The following is a 21,424-nucleotide window of genomic DNA, read 5'->3' as shown; positions in this document are numbered from 1 at the left end:
TTAACTGAGCATCTTTGGCTGAATTGTGCCCAAGACTCGTAATGTTTTGCTTATACCGTCTTTAGCAAACATATTCCTTTCAAAGTTCGTTACGAGGCATATCATGACGTGTGAATCAGAATCAAGAATCACACGCATATTTCCTACTAATTAAACCTTTTCATTTCTGCTTTGTATCAGTAATATCTTGAGAATATATGAACGAATGCATTATGAAGTATTAGGGGAAAGTAGGAAGTCGTCCCCCCTTCCATTAATTGCCGCTTAAACTATGTCAAACCCATGGATTTCAAAGGAAATGTGATTACACACACACACACACACATACACACACACACTTGTTCTTCAGGCTGTTTCCTTCTTCTCCCGGGAGAGATTCTATCTCTCCTCCGCCCCCGCTTGTTTATTTATGTCCTCTCCACGTTGAAACAGCGCAATTCTGCAATGCATCAAATAAGGGACTTTTCTGCTGAAAAAGACTCGAGGTCCCATCCTGGCTTTACATATTTTAATGAGAAAATATTATTTGGACGGCTAGTTTCATAATTTAACGTAGAGACTTTAAAAAATAAAAAACCCAAACAAATGTCCGAAAACAGGCATGCTGGGAGGGAAACAGGAACATTAATATTTTAAATATCATGCTCGGTTCTGTACAGGAATTAAACAAAAACAAAAACCCAACAACGACACATGGCCCGATCCAGCGGGAAGTTCTCTTGCAAAAGCCCCATTGAAATTGCGGGTGCGCAAGAAGAGAGCACATCCGTGAGCATTTTTTCTTTCCCCCGCTGCTCTCGCGCATGCTTCCTTCTTTGCAGCGCGACTTCCTGCCAGATCGGGCCATCGGGTTCTTAACAGCTTCGCATGGGCGCTTCTGCATCTCGTTTTGCTTTTCGCCTTTTAACTTAAGCGGTTCAAAAACGGACGGATTCCAGCAAACTACCTACAGCTAGGAAAGGGTTACATCGAACGAAAGTGCATTTTACACAGTTGGTAATCATTCCTATTCACAGACATGTACAGTTTATCCCTCCTAGTTCCCCCTCCCCTCCTCAGTTTTTCTCAGTAGTTCCGACAGAAAAGAAGGGTATTTTTAATGGGCGTTCCTATTAGGCCTCTCAGTTGCCACGTTTAAAACCAAAACTGGAAGTCTGAATCTCATTTGGTACTGGGTCTGGTTTCCCTCGTTAAAAACATAATCCAGGACTTAAAAAAAATATCCCCGAAACAATCAAAAGATTAGAAAATCACTCCCCTTCTCAACTCGGAAAGTAAACTTTCACATTATAAGAGTTATAGAAAACGGGCCAGGGTATGGGGGTTCAGGGTGGCGTTTAAACGACTTCGTAAACATAACGGACCCGATCCAGCCAAAGTTATGCACTTCAGTAAACAACGCAATCCTATGGGAGTTTCCTCAGAAGTACGTCTCGCTGTAGTCAGCAGAGGCTGTACGTACGCGCGGATAGGATCGCAGCTAAATTAGCTCTTAGTTTGTGTGCGTATTCCCCAAAGAAAAGTTAACAGCAGCCGGATCCAAAGTCATGCTTAATCGGAGATAAATCTCACAGGGTTGAAAAAGTATTTACTCCCGAAAACCTCAGGCCTAAGGCTGCAATCTTCTGCAGATTTACCTGGGAGTAAGTCTCATTTGGAAACGCACACAGAATTGCTCTGAAAATGTCCCATTAAAATAAATGGGACTTTTTTTTATAAAGCAGTTGACTTTGGTTCGATCGGGCATCCTCTTATTTCACAGGGACATCCTCCTCTTCCTCGGGGCCTGTCCCCCACCTTTGCCGGAGCACAATTTTTGCGGGAAAGGCCGGGGTTGGGATGGGGGTGTCTTAATAAAAGCCTTAAATGGAAAGCAAGGGCATGGGGTTTGGACGTTTCAGAGAGAGCGACCCTTTCAGTGCATGGCGTCCCCCTGCCCAAAGAACTTTTTAAAAGTTGGACAACAAACCTTGTGGAGAAGTCTCCAAAGTGAAACCAATTTGTGGGGGAAAGAGGGGGAGGGGGAGGGGGAGAGGGAAGAAGCATCTGTGTGATAGCTGTGGATTTTTATCTCCTTTCTTCCCCAAGAGAAATCCTGCCCGGGTTGTGGGGTGGGGGGAGGATGGACGAGAGACAGAAATGAACAAACAAGTTTGATTTTGCCTTTCTTCAGCACAGGCCTGCAATTGCGTTGAGACGCACCGAGTTCTTCTGGAAGCCGAGTGCCCAGGAGTGGGAGGGAGATGGTAAAGTCGTTTTCTTTTTTGCAGGGGGGGGGCGGTATTTGAACCCAAAGCACGCACCGCTCAGTCCCTTCCGACGAATAAATATAGCAGGCGGGGGGACCAGGAAATTTGAGGAGGGTCAAAATAAAGGAAAACGTCGTCGACTTGGGGGTTTGACGGGTGGGGTGAGGGGTTTCCCTTTCCTGCTGTCTCCCCCACTCCGCCAGCCAGCCAAACAGCCAGCGCCCCCTCCCTCCCTCAGGCCCGGGTGTCAGTGGACGGCGACCACAGCGTGGAGGGCGGAGGGCGGGCTGGTCAGGGTCTCGCTGGGGGTGGCGGGGCTGCTTTGGCTGGTGGCCGTCTGCGAGGACGTGGGACTGAGTGAAGGCGGCGAGTTCGAGAGGATGGTGGGGATGGGCGCGGGCAAGGCGGGCAAGGCGGGCACTGCGGCGGCCGGCGTGGGTTTAATGGGCACCGGGATGGCCGGCAAAGTCTGCCCGGCGCCGTGGCACAGCGGCTTGAGGGGGACCCCGTAGGCGGCGCTGTAATCGCCGCTGGCCATGGAGATAGGGGTCGCCGTCTCGAGCATGCCGGAGCCGTACACGTGGGGCCAGCCGGTGCCCACCGTCGTCAGCTGGTTGGGGAGCGGGTAGGCGCCGGGCATGGGCTGCATGGTGGAGAAGGCCAGCCCGCCAGGCATCTTGTACTCGCGGGCGATGATGTTTTCGATGGCGAAGGGGTGCTTGAAGCCCGACGGCTGGGAGACGCCCAGGTTGTAGGGCGGCATCTGGGGCAGGTGGGAGCCGCCGGCGGCCAGGGCGCTGAGGCGCAGCTTGGCTTGCTGCTGGAGGTACTGGGCGGCTTCCGACGGTTTGGAGGGCGCCAGCGGGTCGGACTTGAGGACCTTGAAGCGCTTGCGGCGCCGCAGGAAGCTGCCGTTCTCGAACATGTCCCCGCAGCTGGGGTGCAGCGCCCAGAAGCTGCCTTTGCCCGGCTGGTCCGGCCGTCGAGGGATCTTGATGAAGCAGTCGTTGAAGGAGAGGTTGTGGCGCAGCGAGTTCTGCCAGCGCTGCGTGTTCTCCCGGTAGTAAGGGAAGCGGTCCATGATGAACTTGTAGATCTCGCTCAGCGGCAGCATCTTCTCCGGGGAGCTCTGGATGGCCATGGCCGTCAGCGAGATGTACGAGTAAGGAGGCTTCTGGTCACTGTACGTGTTGCGGCCCGGCCGAGGCATGGTGGCGGCGGCGGCTCGGAAGAGATCTGCAGAGGCGGGGGGGGGGATGATTGAGGAGAGGGGCGGTAAGAGAGCTCGCGTTAAGCAAATAGATCTCTATATCTATAGCGGGGTGGGGGAGAAAGTAGTTTACAGGTGAAAGCGGGGGTTTTCTAGGCTTCCGTCTCCCTGCTTTTCGCGGCGAGAGCCTGCAGGAGTGAGCAGGTCTGCTGGGGTAATATCTGAGAAAAGTCGTCCCCCCCACATGCACACAAGGGAACGGGAGGGGGGCTTCACCTACAATTCAAGAAGTTATACTGACAGACCGCCCCTCCTCAGAAACTGTAGCTCTGGGCATTAGGGGTGATCCATCCCTCATTTTCCACCAAAATAAATACATCATTGTTGTTGATAATAATCGGTTTCCCGGCGCTTTCCCGGTGATTGCCCTGTAGGAATTCTTACAAACCGATCCTCCTTTCTTTAAAAAACAAACAAACCAAAAAAACCCTCCATTACTCGTGAGTAAACGCTGAGGAGTTCAAAGGGACTTGCTTCCTCGCCACTGTTGGAGAGACGGGCTCCCTCCTCCGCCGACCATTATAGCGATGGTTTCAAAGTACAAAAAGTTATTCCGATACGCCCCCACCCAGCCCCCACGAAAGCGTAAACTCCCTTCCAGAGTCCATCTCTCACTCCCTCACTCACAAACACCATCACACCATCCGGTCCGCAACTCATAAAAGTTCATCCCCCTCCCCCTGCCGTCAAGTACGAGGGACGCAACGAGACAGCAACCCACGCGGGAGCCAGGGGACATTTCTTCCTAGTTTCCCTCCCCGCTTCCAAACTTCCTCCTCGGCGGAGCCTCTGACCCGCGCGGCTGAAGAGCCATCCGAGAGGAGCAAGATCTCCTCCGCTCGCCCCCTCCAACATCTCCGGCTCACCTTAACGCTGCCTCCAGCCGAGAGTCCGCATCCGGGGCCCGCTCCTCACCAACGCCTGCCCGCTGCTGTCCCCCGGACCGGCTCGCTGATTCCCTGGGCTCCGACGTAGGGGCTGAGGGGAAACCTGGAGGTCCTGTCCCCGCGCAAGCCGGCGTGGAGCGGGGCTGGTCCGGCTGTGCGCAGCCCCGGAGGAGAGATCGAGGCGAGCCGATCGAGGGCTGGCCAGGCGCTCCTCCTCGGCTGGGCTCAGCAGCCCGAGCTAAGTAGCTGCCGCCGCCGCCGCCGCCGCTTCCTCCATCTCCTGCCTCCCAATCATCTGCTGGTTGCATGCGGCGACTGGAGCAGAAAAGACCCCTGTCGGGGCGCTTCATTAGCGTGCCACTTCTTCTCTATCATATGACAATCGCCTTGGGAGGAGGAAGGAGGGGAGGGAGGAGGGAGGATGAAGGAGAAGCCAGGAGGAGGAGGAGGAAGGGGGGGAGGAGGGGGGAGAGAGGCGCAAGAGGGCCGGCGGAAAGGCATAATCTGGTTCCATTGACACCTATTTACACGGACACCTTGGGCCAATGGGAAGCAGTGCCATCGGAAGCCAAAGCGCAGCCGCCGGAATGGAAAAGGGGTGAGGACCGCAGCCCGCGAAGGATGTGTGCGAGGGAGACGCAGAGAGGGGTGGGGGAGAGGGGGGCGCGAGCAACCGTGCGAGTCAGCCAGCCCGGGTTGTGTGCATGCGGAGTCTCTGGGCGCAGGGACTTGGCGGGGCGCTTCGCCCGCAATTCACACTTACAAATGAAGCAACTGAGAGGCTGGAGGGGGAGAGGAGGGGGGGCGGATGGGGAAGCCGGAGGAGGGATGTTTGACGTGGCAATTGCTTGCCTGGCCTATTCTGCTTGTTCGACATTGTTCCCTGATTTGTATTGTTAGCTAGCTTCAGGCTGGGCCCCCTGTCCCGTCCCGCGCCGCCCCCCACCCCGCCCCCCGTTCCCGGCGAGGGCTCCCCTTCCCCCCTCCACCCCCCCAGCTGGTTCTCTCTCCCAAATCCGAGCCAGCTCTTGTCTTGGCGTTTCTAAGGACTCTTTTTAAGAAAAGGGGAAACTCTCTTGTGTTGTGTGCGCGCTCGGAGTTTGGCGGCGTTTGGGTCTGTTTGTTTTCGAAGCGCAGTCGCTTTCCACCCCTGTCTTTCCGTGGTGGAATAAATCACGCTCTGGGTTGGGGGATGAGTTATTTATTTAAGGGCGGATTTATTTATTTGCTTGGGAGACGGTCCAGCCACATGTTAAGCCACTTTGAAGCCCCCCCCCCCGTGGATTGCCAGGGAGGAGGGAGACCTTAAACATATGTACGCTGCCGAAATCGGGCCGGAGAGTGGGGAGAGAGAAACTTAGAACTGTGTTCGGATCCCTCCCGTGTTTTGTTTTATTATTTGAGGGGTTGGGAATGTTCTCTTTTTTTTCTTTTTTGGAATCTTCCTCGCTAAGAAAGGCCAACTTTTCATCCCCAGTGAGAGACCCATCACTTTTAAAAGCAGCGAAAATCTCCCTCCCTCGCTGCTTTCTTCCTCCTTTCTGGCAATTTGCCCTCTAAGGAGGCATGAGGAGCGGAGAGAGATAGGAGATCGCCTATCTCTGCTTCTGCTTCTTCTTCAAATTAATGTTGGAGCCTGCTAAACAGTTAAGGAGGTTTCAGGTAGGCTCGGGAATTGCATGTGCACGATCCTACCTAATCAAAGTACTTGTTGCAGTGGATGAGATTTTAGGCCATTTCACCATTTCACTGAAATTAAGGGAACTTGAAAAGTGGCTGGATCGTGAATGAATAATCTTATGATCCTATGAAAAACGGATCCGCTGAATTGGTCTACCTTACCTAACTGGCATTTCTTGTTTGCGTGTAAAGAAGACACTCGGGTATGTTTAGAGCGCGTCTATAACAGCAAACTATTTAACAGCGCGATCCTGTGTATGTCTACTCAATGGGATTTACTCCTAGGTAAGTATAGATCTTAGTACATAGAGAAAGTCTCAATTGTATTATTGGGACTAGGATCGGGACGTTATATCACCTGTTCCGTGCGATCCGTTAGCAGGTTAAGCTGAAGTATCTAGATTTCAGCATATTTTTGTCTCGACCAAAAACGTATTACATTCAGTAGGCACCCCAGGTAAAGTAAGTGTCGTTGATTCTCGTGAAACTTCCCACAAGCGTAATTAGGATTAGATCCTTTCGCACGTTCCTTCTTTATTGTGTACACCAGGATCGTAATGCGTGAGGAATACATGTGAGTCCTCTGAGACTCGGGATTGGTCTCGACTCCGTTAAATGCTTGTGGCAAACCTGGTTTCGTAGTTGAGTAACGTGTGAAAGGACAACCTACATGTACACTGCGTCTCACCCGAGTTGTGGAGCTCTCCAGCGTCTCCACGACATCCGCCAACGCTCTGGTCCTCGGCGGGGGAGGGGGAGGATCAAAAGGATCGCTGAAATCTAAATAAAGACTTTCCACTCTTGAGGAGGTGACCTACTTCTGTATTCCCGTGTAAATCACTTACACACCTCTTGTGTGACTGTTGATAGGACGCGGCGAAAGTGACAGGTGTGCAGTTCAACACGTAGAGCAATGGGTTTAAAAGTCATGCGAAAGCGATATTCTAAAAAGAGATTGCAGAATAGTCTCTCTCTTGCAAAACAAAAACAAAAAACCCACCCCAAATCCTCCCCTCTAATGTAGCTGCAGACTTCGGAAAAGGCGAACGCGCCACGCTTGGAAGAAAGGACTCAGGCAGCGCCCAGCGTGGAACCTCAACATGCCCTGGGGTTGGGATCTGGGGGCATCCGACTTTCAGAGGACAGCGCAGTCGTCGCCGTCTTACATGCTCACCTTCCTTTAGCGCCAAAGTTCTCCGAGACATGCCATAAAAAGCGAACCAAACGTCCGACTAGAAAAGGGCAAGTAAAATGACGAGAGTGCGCAGTTACCTCTCTTACCAACATAAACCCAGAACCCTTCCTCTTCACGAAATATGCCCCCAGTATAATTTAGAAACAGTTTTTAATACTCTTGGGCAGATTTTATTCTTACAACGAGCCTATAGAGTAGGCCAGTAATATCTTCAGCATAGGAATACGATTACAGGGCCTTTTTGTTTTTTTTAACTCAGGGGAAACAGGCGCACAAAGAGCACCTAAGGGGCCGGCATGAAATTTATTAAACGGTCAAACGAAGTGGCAGCGATCAGCTGAAATCATTCTTAAAAATTGTCTTTGGTGACCCAGGTTTCAAAAATATACATTTTTTTAAAAAAACATCTGGGAGCAATAGAGGTTTAAGACTCGCCGAAAGAGGTATAGATCTTTTCCCTAACTCATAATGATCCGGTGGAACGCCTTGCCACTTGACAGTTCCATCAGCATCCACGCAAATTTAAGACGAGGCAAAAATGGGCGAGGGTCAGGGTTGCTGTCATAAATGCAGCTTTTTGGAATTCCTCATCCTGTAGGATGCGAGCCAGAGAGATCAGCAGCTGAGACCTAATTAGGAAACCCTGAAGCTGGTACCACGTAGCTGCTGGTTCGCTATTCTAGAAGGAAGATCCGGACCGAAACGACGCCGAGCGGGTTCAGCGTGACAATTCCAGGCTGTCCCTTCACCTCTGCCTCGCACCTAAAGGCTCCAAGCCTAGACGCAGTTCTCTGGGAGTGAGCATCATCAGGAACTCGCCCCTGCACACTCTCCACACCACACTGTGTTATTTTTATTTTATTTCTAAATGACATTGAGTTTTTTGAAAAGAAAAGGAAAGAAAAAAGGAAAGGAAAGGAAAGGAAAGGAAAAAGGAAAGGAAAAAGGAAAGGAAAGGAAAAAGGAAAGAAAAGGAAAGAAAAGGAAAGAAAAGGAAAGAAAAGAAAAGAAAAGAAAAGAAAAGAGAGTGGATCGTTTATTATAAACTTCTCTCTCTCTCTCTCTCTCTCTCTCTCACACACACACACACACACACACCACATTAACTGCATTTTCATTGCTGGTCAATAACTCACCAAAACGTAACTTAAACACGACGAATTTAGGAGATTAAACAATTTCATTAATATTGAAATGGCGGCGGAGCCGGAGCGCTGCCGCTTGAGATGCACACGCACGTTTTTCAATATTAACAGAAGTACTTGAAGAGAAGAATAATGTCACCTTCTTAATTCAGGAAAAATAAAGCGTCGTCGTGGGGCTGGGGGCGGGGTGGGGGGTGCGACGAGAGCGGGAAGAAAGAAGAGAAGAAAGGGACCCTAAGCCCAAATTTCTTGCGCAACGTTGTATCTATGGATTCTTAAATTGCATCCTGAAAGAGATCTTTCTTATAGATCCTGCCGTACTTGGCTGGAGTACCACATTGTGTTTGTATGTGTGTGTAATTGGGACACGCGCGCACGCGCGCACCTTTATCCAAACTGGACCAGAGCAGTAAACACTCTGCATCTCTACGGGAGAAGGAGCGCAAAATTATTTCTCGAAGTCCGAAACCACCTTGGGAAGATTCATTGCGGTTATTGCATAGGATAAGTCACTCTCCTATTTAAAGCTTCCATCCCATGGACACAGTAAGCTGCCCACTGAGCACTGTGGGACTTGCTTCCTAGTGACCACGCACAGGGTTGAGCTCAAAGGGAAGCAACGGTTCTGGCAGCAAGAGGGAATGCTTTGCGCACGTGCCGAGGAAGGGACGCAGACACCGCCCTGGCGAACGTCTTTTTGGCTTTCCCCGGGAAAAGACGGGCGCCCTCGATGGGGGCTTAGCTGCTTCCGCGGCGCTGTAGAACCTCCACATCCCAAGCAGTGTATCTCTGAATGCCGGGGACAGAAAACGAAAGCATGGCCATTACCTTGACGCCCTCCCTGAGCGCTGCAGGACATCTGGTTAGGCCAGATGGACTTTTTTGGTCTGATCCAGCCGGGTAATTGTTGGATTGCGCTTGGAAGTAAAAGGAACCAAAGCTTTAAAGGAGTTCCTTTTGTTTCACGGTTTACATGCTCACCTCCCCAAGCAGTCGCTTCCGCTGTTTTCTCGTAAAGGTTCAGGGTTTTGTTCCTAGGACATTTCTCTAGTGGAGCAACGGAGTGCCCAAATCATTCCAGTGTCCTAAACAGCAGAAATCTAAATGACGAAGTTGGTGGGGGTGGGGGGTTCTTACTGCAGCCAGAGTTTGGGATTCTCTTTTGGAGTGTGTGGGAGACCCATGGACGTAAATAAGTCTATACACACAGTCACACAAGCTATTAAGGCTGTAGCTCTCTGCCCACTGACTTAACAGCATGTCCCAATCTATAAACTAATTATGAGTAAAAATGTCGTAGTGCTTCAGTCCGCCTTAAGGAACCCACATTAGTTCTGCGGGGAGTCACGCATTATCGCTTCAAAAATTCAGATCCACAAACCACTTAAGCCTACTGCCAGGCTTTTCACTCGATCCATGCTTGCCCCCAACGCACACACAAATAAAGAGTTAATACATTAATTTACTAATCATTACTGTAAAACCACATGCTGTACTTCGGACAAGTTATGAATAAAAGAGAAAGCATCGCGATCCAGAAAGCTGTTGACTTATCTGCAGAACCCATCAGCGCAGCCTGACTGTTGGTGTATTTACCCGGAAGCAAAGTAAGCAGCCAAATGGTCACTTTATTTGGGAATATCTCAATAAGAAATAACTGGGAATTACTTCTGAGTAAACTTGCACGAGGCTTCCGGAGATCCTGAGCACGTTTGTGTGTGTGTGTGTGTGTGTGTGTTTTTAAAAAAGAATTTCCTATTAATTTCCGGGGCTTTCTTCCGAGTAAGAGTACGTCCTTCCTCAGAATTGCACGGATTTTAATAGGGCTCTTCCCGATCCTAAGAAGGGGTACAGATTCTAAAGCACGTTGCCACTGCATTCAGGAAACCTTTACGCGTAAAAATGTGTAGGGTTGAGGCTCAGGGTTCTGTGCGTCACTTTGGAAACGGAAAAGAATTTTCCTAATTGTCTCTCATACTCCTTTCACCCATTAAAAAAAAAAAAATCTTTTCCCAAATCCATCCTCTCAGTTTTAAAATATTAAGCGCACGCCTCAAATGTTATTTTGGGTTTGGAGACACGAAGGAATCACTCGCCAAAGGGGGAATCAACCTCTATTCTGTAGGAAATCAAAACAAATAGACTTGGAGGTGGGGTGAAGAATGTGGGTGGGTGGGTGGGTGGGAGGAAAGAAATCTTATTCAAATAAGGAGCTCAGGGGAAGTGTTGGGAAAACTGTATAAAAACCCACATAAGTCAATTATATCCAATGGAAATCCGTCGGGCGCAGGGAGCATTCAAGGCGCTCCCGCGGACCACCTTTCTGCATGCATGGAGAGTTCGCTTTAAGCCTCCTTTCCCACAAGTTAGACCACACACGTTTTCCAGATTTGGCAATAATTTATGCTAATTTCCCCTCCATAAATCCACAATTCGCTTCAGTGGCGAGCCGGGGAGGGAGGGACGGAAGGCGAGGCGAGGCGAGGACAAAAAAGTGACAAGCACCACAATATTGATTTTGGGGGATGTGTTTACACGCAGATGCGTTGCTGGGGGGGATGCCCCTCAACTTTTGCACGGATTATTTACACACACACGTTTCAGAACTCCAAAAGAACCTAAAAGCTTTGTTTATGAAAGTGGGGGCTCATACCAGCTTGTTAATATTTACAAAACAGTGGGAAGAGGGGCTGAAAGGAAGGAGAGGAATTGGGGACGGGTGCGGGGGAGAGATGTCCCAGCTTCTTAAGGTCTCCTAGGCGGCCACTGCCAGCAACAATAATCCAGTCCTCTCTGAACCCCTCTTACTTTGTGGTGGGGGCGAGCGGGGCGGGGAGGAATTATCTGCGGGCGAAGGCGAGAGCCAGGACCCCCACCTGATGCTCAGTCTCTCCGCCATCGTTTCCTGAGAAAAGGATACACATTTTAATTTTATTTTAATGCTTGAAGTTGGGGTTAATTTGCGTATTTAAATGTTTTTTTACGCAGGACGCGGGGGGAAATGCGGTGACCACGAGAAGGTGCGGGTTTCTTCCACTGTGCCTTTTGCCAAGCGATCTGGCTACTTTGTGGGAACTGGGGGCTTTAAAGGCATGAAGGCGTGCGGGCCTTTGAGCTCTCTCGCATTAGGTATTCTTTCGCCAAATCTGCCACTTTGGTGGCGTGGAACTACTTAGGGTCTCTCTCCCTCTCCCTCCCTCCCTCCCTCCCTCCCTCCCTCCCTCCCTCCCTCCCTCCCTCTCCCGGATGATTCTGTTCCCTTTGCCTGATCAGCGCTAAAACAAATTCTCCGTGCCTGTCAATTAAAAATATAAAACCTCTACTGGATCTAAAACACACACACAAACCTTCCTCTCTAATCGATATTTGCAAACAAGGAAAAAAGAAAAAGAAAGAGTTGGTAGCTGATGTTAACCGAGGCACGCGTTTTACCAGAAAGCAAACTACTGAATTCAAATGGGACTTGTTTCCCGGGCGTGAGTTGTATTTGAACGTGTGGAAAGCTGCAGAAGTCTGGCCGAATCCTATGCATGCATCGCTGAAAAGAAGTCCCAGCGAGATAAAAGTGGTTTACTGTCTAGTCAATGAGCATAGGATCACAACCAACCTAGACATGTGGGGCAAAATTCCTCCTGGCTTGAGAGGATCATGGGTGTCGACTAAATAAATCTTGACTAGGCAGCAAGGCTGCAACCCGAGGCTCTTCTACTTGAGGGTAAACGGACCCGTGGGCCAAGGTAACTCTCTTGCTTAGGAGAACGTCTGCATGGTGCGCTTAAAATAGACTCAGTGAGCGGAGGAAGGCAAAGCGTGCGAGACCAGACACGCACCATTGATTCCACCCTACGTTTTCGAATGCTTTTTTTTTAGGGGGACACCACCGAGCAGCCAGATCCTATGCGTGTTTATTTCTTATTCAATGGCTGTGGTTCTTTTGCACAGGGAACCCCTCTGAACTCCCTTTCCAGTAGTAATCTCGCCCCACACTTGCAGAAAATGGCACCCTCGCAGCCCGATCCTATGCGTGCCAGTTTCATGGGACTTACCTTACTTGCGTTTAAAGTGTGCGTAGGACTCTAGCCTGTCTCGAATTTTAATTAGCCAATGAGTAAAATACCTTTCAGTTGAGTTTTCCTGAAAATTCTATAAATATTTTGGGTGGGGCACATTAATGAATTAAATTAATATCCTTCCCGCCCCAAACCTTCTATGTCACGTCAGCAGCGTTAGCAATAAAAGCAATTTCTATTTTAAAATGTAGACGATCGGATCTTAACCTGCTCAGGGAGTTTGTACCTGCTTAAGTATGTTAATGTTTGCAGCCCTTCAGCTCAATCTTATGTCTCTTTATGCCGAAGTAGGTCCCAATGGGCTTACTCCTTCACACCTGGGAGTAAGTCTCACTTCACTTACTGGGGATTTACTTATGAGTAGACTTGCGCTGCCGCTCTTTAAAGAAGGTCAGCTGAAGAGCGCGAGCGGATAGCGCGAGAAGTTTTGCCTCGCAACTCTCGCTCCGCCGCTCTTTGCTCCTAGAGGAAACAGCATCTGACCGCGTGGCGCGAACTGAAATCGAGAAAGAAGTTCCTTTTTGCTGCAATCAACGTGCAACCCTTGCGACTGTTCCCGGCCCAACATCAGCTACACAGATTTGATAATCTCAAGATCGGGGCAGTTAAGCGGAGATCGCAGAATCCGAAAGTCTGCATGAAGCCTGTCGAAAGGGCTTGCTCACAAAAGGTTCCTTTTATGTGCTCCTGATTGCTCGTACCTTTGAGTTGAATGTGTGACTCGATTCCCGAGGAAAGCACTGCTCTCTGGAGGAGAGTCAGAGATGTCACAGGAAGACATCGCGCGACGTGGCAATCCTCCAGCATGTACATGTGAACCTCCTCCCGCCCCAAGTCATCGGCGCATGGCCAGGGCTGGACGCAGAGGGCGACGGGTTAACAGCCACTCGTCATCAGGAGGTGAGAACCAGGACGATCCCAAACAAGTAAAAAGTAAACTCTAGTCGGCATCACCTTCACCCCCACGTGTCCCATTCCTGAAATAAAAGTACCTGCTCTGTCCACTGCGTGGTGTCTTTCCTCCTCACCCTTAACCCACGCAGGGATCGCCCAGGTACAGAAAGAAAGAGCTGTCAAACCGAATGCCCTTAGATAATCAAGACAAGATTATACACATACCATTCTTTCTGTAAGTGGCCTTTAAGACTGACAAATACGCGCGCCCACGGAAAGGCTGCAATTATTATTTCTAAGAAAAGTAGAAGATCAAATCTTTTCCCTCTTGGTTTTAATGTATCTAAGTGAGGCTTTTTTCTTCGCCTATTTGTTTGTAAGTCGTTTTGGGTTGCTTTGAGCAAGATAAAAAGACTAACAAATTCAATAAATAATGTTTTCTCCCCTCTCTGGAGTGTGATAAACGAGCCATGTGGCTGGTTTTAGGGATGGTGGGTGGACACCACTAGTCTCAAGCTAGTAAGGGTGACTTCCACTACTCAGGGGTCCTCACACAACACCAGCTGCTCTGTGTGTGGACTAAGGCTGTGCCTGCTGGTGGGTTGAGTTGCTTCCGCTTATCTCCTGGATGCCAAGCCATATCTTGGCGCAAGAGGCTGGCACCTACTCCTTGCCCTCCGGTCCCAATCCACGTCCTGCCGCGGGGAGCTGCCTTACAGAAATTCACCTGTCTGGATAAATAATAAAAGTCAAGCAAGTGAATGAATGCGTTGCTCCGAGCTCGCTTTATTGGGGGGGGGGCGGGGCGGACGGGGACGGGCGGGGATGGAGGTAAACCGCCTGGCCTAGTATAGTGGATGTTGTCCTAGGAAATCCCAGTAACGCAGAGCGATCCTAAGCAAAGCGAATCCCGCTTTCCTTAAAGCGGAGCCGACCCCTTTAGCGTGGTGCATTTAGATGGGAGTCTTACTTTCACGGAAGGGCGCCTCGGACTGCAGGCGTGAACCCGGCCGGGACAGACTGGAGAGTCACCATCAAACTGGACGGCAGTTTCTCTTTAATGAAACTACCTGCGTGGTGGGTTTCGATTGCCCCTCTGGAGATGGAAATAATTGGTAGCCGGGAACCAGACCGTTCTCTGTCGCCAGGGAGACCTTAGATTACGTCCCCTGCCAGCTCCAGGACGCGCTGCATCCATCCCTCGCTCCTTCTTCACTGCTCAAACTGCATCTCTGACGGGGCACTGAAATCCCAATGTTAAAACGAGGGCCACCCCTCTCTTTTCCACCCTCACCGCTTTGCTTGAGTTTTCCAAACACAGTTTTGGAGAAGTGGGATTTCCCTCATTGGTCAATCTTACCAGGGGTCGTTTGGAACAGGAAAGTGGCCCTTCTAGAGAACCCCCGGGGTCTTGCCCACAGTTTTATTCTGGGACGCAGCGGATAGTCCGTGGAGAACGAGGGGTTGTGTGCGTGATTCCATATTTTTTAAACAGATGTAGTCTTTCCAAAATCCACCCTCTCTCTCTCTCTCTCTCTCTCGCTCTCGCTCTCGCTCTTTGTAGGAAATATTGCGAATGCCACCTTAGCCCCCGAGGAGGGATTAACTCGCCTTTTTCTCCCAGCTTCTAACTCTGGTGTTAAGGCAGAAGCAGATCGACTATATAATGTGGGCAGTGTTTGGTCATTTGTTCAAGGCGAACAAAGGTTGCGCCTAAGCCAAACTGCATTGCACTTGTGAACCGGGTCCCCCAATCTGAAGTATCTTTTACAGCAGGGGGAAAGAGAACAATTTCGTGTATGTCTAAAAAGGCTCGAACAAAGCCACTTTCCCGAGCATCTCAAAGTGAAGTAGTGAGGCGTGACATTCCCAGGGTGAAAGCGGACAAAGGCGGGGTCAGGGGGAAGAAAAAAGAGAATCAAACAGGCACTTTCACATGTCTGCCCTCAACTGCTGCACCTCTCCATAATAGGAAACAAATGTTGTAAAAAGGAGGATGGCGCCCATTCATTCAAAATAGCAAATGATAGCTAAACAGCATTGTCAAAACTGAAGCAACTTCGGTGGGGTCCCACCCAGAAAAAGGGTTTTGTGTGGTGGTTAATGGATGGGTGGACGAAACTCTTTCGCTCGCCTTAAGATAAATATCTCATTAGACACACACACATATGCATAGATACACACTGGTTGTTAAAAGTGCCTTGTCCTCTCATTCCAACACCCCTTTCGAATATTTCTCTCTCTCTCTCTCTCTCTCTCTCTCTCTCTCTCTCTCTCTCTCTTTTCTTGGCTTTAAAATTTATCCCACGTCTTCTGCTATTGGAAGTGCGAAACTGAAATGCGTTTGGGCCCGCTAGAAAAAAATACTGCCAACACAGGTGCTAGATACGTTTACTCGGAAGTAAGTCCCATCTTGTTCAACAGGAGTGCTTGCCAAGGAAGGGAAGTGGGCACGGGTCAGTAGCAGTGCAGATTCTGATCCTGTGCGCGTCTGTTCCAGAAGCCAGTCCCTCTCAAGGCGATGGGTTTACTCATAGGTAAGATGAGACCGGGGGATAGCGTTAAACGCTCCTGTTTTCCGGCTCAGAAATAAATAGTCGGCATCTATCGAAGATCGGATCAGTCTGCTTCTTGATTCAGCAATTAGCCTTTACAGCGCATGCACGGGGGATGAAATTGTAATTACTGTGCATCATGTTCGGAAGCACCGAGAATGATACCCTCACCCGGGGAAAAACCCTCAAAAACGGATGATTTCTGAACCGTTGGAACTCTCAGAAAGTAACGGGGGGTGGCTTTTTAAAAACTGTGCTTGTTTATTTTAAATGCATACCTTTCCTGAGAGTCCCTGTAGCCCCACCCCTCGCTCATAAAACAAGATTAAAACCGCATTTTCTCTCTCTCTCTCTCTCTCTCTCTCTCTCTCTCTCTCTCACACACACACACACACACACACACACACGAAGATGCATAAATGCTAAATTTGGCATGTATGGGAGTGATGAGAGGCAGGGTTCAAAGCTTTGATTGTTGTGAGCTTCGTGGTTTCTTCAGCTTCTTCCTCCCGCCCCCTTCCACTGGGTTGCCACCTACAGAGCTGACATTTTAAAGACCTAAAAGTGATCACCAAACCCCCTGCATACACCCCCGCACCAAATTCTTCCCTTAATTTCCGGCACTTAAAAAAAATAGGTCACTTTGCATCTCTATGGCTAGAAAGCGATTCCTCTGGCTTTGCCAGTGAATTCCCACTCGTGACTGTCTCTCACACATGCACACAGGGCACAAATCCCGCAAGAACGGAAGCTCCCCTGTGGGCATGGAGAGGATCTGTGCAAGAGCAGAAAAGCAAGCGGTCCCACTGACACACACACACAAATATTTTCTGGTTCCAAGATAGCAGCGGGTTTAAGAAAACACAATGATAATAACTGAACTGAATCAGTACAACATGGCAGCATCTTGTTTGGTGTGTGGGTGTGGGTGTGTTCCTGATCTACAACCAGTTTCCACTGCAGCTCTTCGTTTTAAATCAACTGGTTCTGACAATTTTTAAATAAACCTAATTTAGGAGAAAATTAAGGATACAACTTTATTTGAGTAGTAGATTAACCCAAGGATTTTTTTTAAAACCCCTTCTGACTCATTTAAGGACATTTAAGTCAAATACAACCCTTGGTGGTTACACTGTAAAGGCTCAAACTGTGCAATAGCATTTTAATTTTTTATTCTTTTCTCAAGATTTATATCCAGCTTGATTGTAATCAAAACTTAAAGTGGTTTGCAAAAAGAATTAAACAATGAAATTTTTAGTAAGAACACGCAGTTAACAACACTATTTAAAACACTAAAAAATAATTAAAATCAACAATTAAAACACAAGTCAGCATTCTACATATCTGGGGAGAATTCCCTGAACAAAAATGCTTGGTTTTTGAAAATTGCAGAATTGACTTTAAAAAAAAAAAAAGAATCTATACAATTGCAGATTAGAGTCTCTCTCTCTCTCTCTCTCTCTCTCTCTCTCTCTCTCTCACACACACACACACACACACACACACACACACGGATTCCTCTTAGGAATGAAAATGCCCAGGGCATTTTGCTGCTTGAAGTGGGACCCCAGTGGTGCCTCCTCACACTTTAAAAGGAGGTTGGGAAACCTGGTGCCCCCCCCCCCGACTTTGTTGGATTCTTCAACTCCCATCAGCTCCAGCCAGCATAGCCAGTTGTCAGGGTTGATTATTGGGGTCGTAAGAGCTTTTTCTACTGGGGCTGATGGATATATAATTAGGAAAATAATATGGAAGACTATTGCAATATATGATCACAGCCACAAGACTGTTATGTGCACAAAGATGGAAGTACTCATTATTACCTACTATGGAAAAATGGTTATTGGAATTAGTGGATTTGGCTGCAACATTGCTGATGGTCTGAAAATATGAAGCTGCCTTATACCAAGGAAAATAATTGATCCATCTCATCCAGTAAAATCTATTCTGAAAAGCTCTCCTGATATTTTGAAACAGACTTTTTTTTGCAACTCTGCTAGGAGTTTTTTTAAAAATGTTAGATGCTGGGGTTTTAACTTGTTTGATGCATATGCTCTATCGCAAACTTATGGTCCCTCCTAGAGACATTGGACCGTGGACTGAGCAGGAGAACATCCTGGTGGATGGTACTAAATGGGTTCAATTGGCTGCCCTCCATGGTACCCATCAGCCAGCACCAGAGGCAGCCACCTTGTGGTAGAGCACCTATGACCCTCCAGATGTTGTTGGACTTCAATCACTTGGGCACCATCATCCAAGCATGTATGATGGTCAGTGATGATGGGAGTTTGAGTCCAACGATGTCTAGAGGGTCACAAGTTCTCCATCTCTGTGGTAGAACAACTTCTGGGATTCCTTCCTCCTTCCTATCATTGTGTTCCTCTGGTTTTGTGAATGACTTCTCCTCACAGATGAAGCACAGATCTCAGCTGGGTAGAAATACACATGGCTTGTGTATTTCACATTATCATCCATGCTATCTGGAGGCAATGTAGATTTTCTAAAGACCTAATGAATAAACAAGCACAGAGTGCTGGCGGTGTAATTTACATTGTTAATGCAGATATGTGTATAATAAATATGCATTTGTGTGTCTTCAAATAAACTCTTGTTCATTCTTAACCTTCTCTCTCTCTCTCTCTCTCTCTCTCTCTGTATCTGATACATTGTATATCTTCAGATATACGAAAAACGAAAAGCTCATACCTAGAACTAACTCAGTTGGTCTTTAAGGTGCTACTGGAAGGAATTTTTTTATTTTGTTTTGACCATGGCAGACCAACACGGCTACCTATCTCTCTCTCTCTGTGTGTGTGTGTGTGTGTGTGTGAGAGAGAGAGAGAGAGAGAGAGAGAGAGAGTGCATTTCAAGGCTGTCTTTAACAATAATGCCACTTTTTTTAGTTTCAAGGGACAAAAAAGATGGGAGAGTCTCGGCTTCTTAAATCAACCATCCACTACCCCTGAAGCCATCTAAGAAGCACTGAAGGCTGCATACAGGATGTCACACTGGTTCACTTCAGATCAAGAGTGTAACACCATTCCCTCTTAACACCCTTTAAACTTGATGCTCTCCAGATGTTGCTGGACTCCACAGCACCTGTCAGCCCCAGCCAGCATTGACAGTGCTCAGGGGTGACAGTGGGGTCACAGTCCAGCAACCTCTGGAGAGCCACCAGGACAAATTCATCCTGGATGGGTCTATTGATGGCTGCTACCTATGATGGATGTGCTTTCCCTCCATGGCTGGAAGCAGTAATGCTTCTGAATATCACTTGCTGGAAGCCACAGGAGGAGAGAGGGCTCTTGTGCTTGAATCCTGCTTGCTGGTTTCCAAAAGGCACCTGGTTGGCTACTATGAGAAGGTAAGGTAGGTAAAGGTAAAGGACCCCTGGACAGTTAAGTCCAGTCAAAGGCGATTATGGGGTGCAATGCTCGTCTCACTTTTAGGCCCAGGGAGCCAGCATTTGTCCACAAACAGCTTTCCAGGTCATGTGGCCAGCATGACTAAACCGCTTCTGGCACAACAGAACATGGTGATGGAAGCCAGAGCACACAGAAACGCCATTTAACTTCCCACCGCAGTGGTACCTATTTATCTACTTGCACTGGTGTGCTTTCAAACTGCTAGGTTGGCAGCAGCTGGGACAGAGCAACAGGAGCTCATCACTGTCAAGCGCATTTGAACTGCTGACCTTCCGATTGGCAAGCCCAAGAGGCTCAGTGGTTTAGACCACAGTGCCACCCGCTCCCCTACCTACTGTGAGAACAGGATGTTGGGCTACATGGACCATTGGCCTGATTCAGCAGGCTCTTCTTATGTACTTAAGCTCTTAATAACACCGCCCCTTTCTTAATGTGTGGGTACATGTTCCAGTAATGATGGTGTACATGTGTGAGTGAGGAACTGTCATGATTCCCTCCAGGGGATGAAGCCAGGCATTCAGATTAGGGATTGCTTACCAGGCAATCCCAGATGTCCATAGTACACTGGAAGCACTTGTGCAATAATACTTTTCCACCCTGAGGAGGTTTGTTGTGTGTGTACACACACACACACACACACACACACACACACACACACACACAAACATACATACATACATACTGTATATATATAATTTAGTATGGAAGAACAGTATGACAACAGATAATCAAGGACAAAATGTAGTGTGTTACATAAAAACATATGCATTGAAAAGTATCATAATCATCAACAATAATAAAGTGTTAATAAGTAAAACAAAATAAAAAGTATGCATAAGGAGGTTTACATGCAATTGTAAATATAAGCATGTCAATAATTTGGTTTAGAAATGTAACAAAAGAGAATATTCCAAGAAAAATGTTGCCATACACGATTATATAGCCCTGTATTTTCATTGACAAGAATGGGCAAAAGAAATATGAGTACACTATTTTTTGCTTCCCTGTACTGCCTTGCAATCTGCTTTTGGGACCAATTTTGCATTTGTGTGTGGCTTTCTCTAATCATGGAAAGCTTACTAAGTATGGTCTGAATCAGTCTTTCCCTCCATATATTTTGGACTGCAACTCCCATGAGCCACACATGTGCTGGCTGAAGCTGGTTTGGATGAATGCTGTGGTTTAATTTTATTTGAGGCCATGAACACAACATGCCACAATGTCACAGAAGAAGCACCAAATGTGCTCAGTGCAAAATTCAGCTCTCTGAGAAATTTCAAGTTTGATGACTTCAAAAAAAGAAAACAAGTTTCCTGCCCTCAGCATTACAAATGAGCAATACCTGCTAAGATCTCAGAAGCAGAAGAGCTGGCAGAAACAGATGCCCAGCAGAGGTGGCAGAAACAGGCTTCATCCTGTTTCACAGTTCCTTCCCCCTTCCCACATGATGAGTAAAACTGGGATAAGTTATGCAAACTAGTCAGAATAGCTGCATATAAACTAGGCTACCTAAGAGAAGTGGTTAAAATTTACACAATTTGTTTAGGGTGCATAATCTTTAGGGTGTACATCTTTCAGTGTGCATGGTGTTTGCTTGTTCTTTTAAAGAAGAGCACCTAATTTGTTACTGTCTTATCAAATGAATTTTATTCTAATGACTACACGTGTTCATTTATGATGAGTAAACTTAGCAAGCAGAATATTTTACTAGTTATCACTCTCTCCTTTCAGCTCTGACAAAGCGATTTTCCCCAAATATTTCTGTAGAGGGCATCCCTGACCAGATTTCCTCCAAATTTAGCACAGTCAAATTCTGGAGTCCTTAGCATATGTGTTAGAAATCTAGCCTGTAATGCAGCAGCAGGAAGATGAATAAGTCAGACCTGGAGGCTCTTGCAATCTTTGAACGAACTCAGAATGCACTTTTGGTTTCTGGAAAGTATTCCAGTCCAGACACGTGCCTTTCATTCCCTGATTTGAGTGATGGGCTTTCCTACCCCTGTTTTTAAACAAACCTTCCCTCACTCGATGGCAAACATCTCACAGCTTCAACA

At 47.9% G+C, this 21,424-nt stretch overlaps 1 protein-coding gene and 1 long non-coding RNA gene across 3 annotated transcripts in view; one reads left to right on the top strand and one right to left on the bottom strand.

The window, feature by feature from the left end:
• Positions 1 to 493: 493 nt before the first annotated feature.
• FOXB1 (forkhead box B1) lies at positions 494 to 9,283 on the bottom strand. 2 transcript variants are annotated; one of them, XM_081839265.1, is made up of 2 exons: positions 9,255 to 9,283; positions 494 to 3,485 (listed from the first exon to the last, which is right to left on the bottom strand). In XM_081839265.1, the coding sequence occupies exon 2, from the start codon at positions 3,457 to 3,459 to the stop codon at positions 2,497 to 2,499; it is 963 nt and encodes a 320-aa protein (XP_081695391.1). In that variant the 5' UTR covers positions 3,460 to 3,485; positions 9,255 to 9,283; the 3' UTR covers positions 494 to 2,496. The 2 variants fall into 2 exon arrangements, with proteins under 2 accessions (XP_081695391.1, XP_081695390.1); XM_081839264.1 differs by lacking the exon at positions 9,255 to 9,283 and adding an exon at positions 4,386 to 4,816.
• Positions 4,989 to 21,424, top strand: part of LOC309328922 — a 36,524-nt gene continuing 20,088 nt past the window's right edge. The window contains exon 1 of the long non-coding RNA XR_014150877.1: positions 4,989 to 5,004. This is a non-coding gene — a long non-coding RNA (uncharacterized lncRNA). The remainder of the gene's footprint in view (positions 5,005 to 21,424) is intronic.

This window comes from Podarcis erhardii (assembly GCF_964252035.2).
Source record: "Podarcis erhardii genome assembly, chromosome: 14".
NCBI classification, from domain to species: domain Eukaryota; kingdom Metazoa; phylum Chordata; class Lepidosauria; order Squamata; family Lacertidae; genus Podarcis; species Podarcis erhardii.
This window is presented reverse-complemented; position numbering and strand designations above follow the sequence as displayed.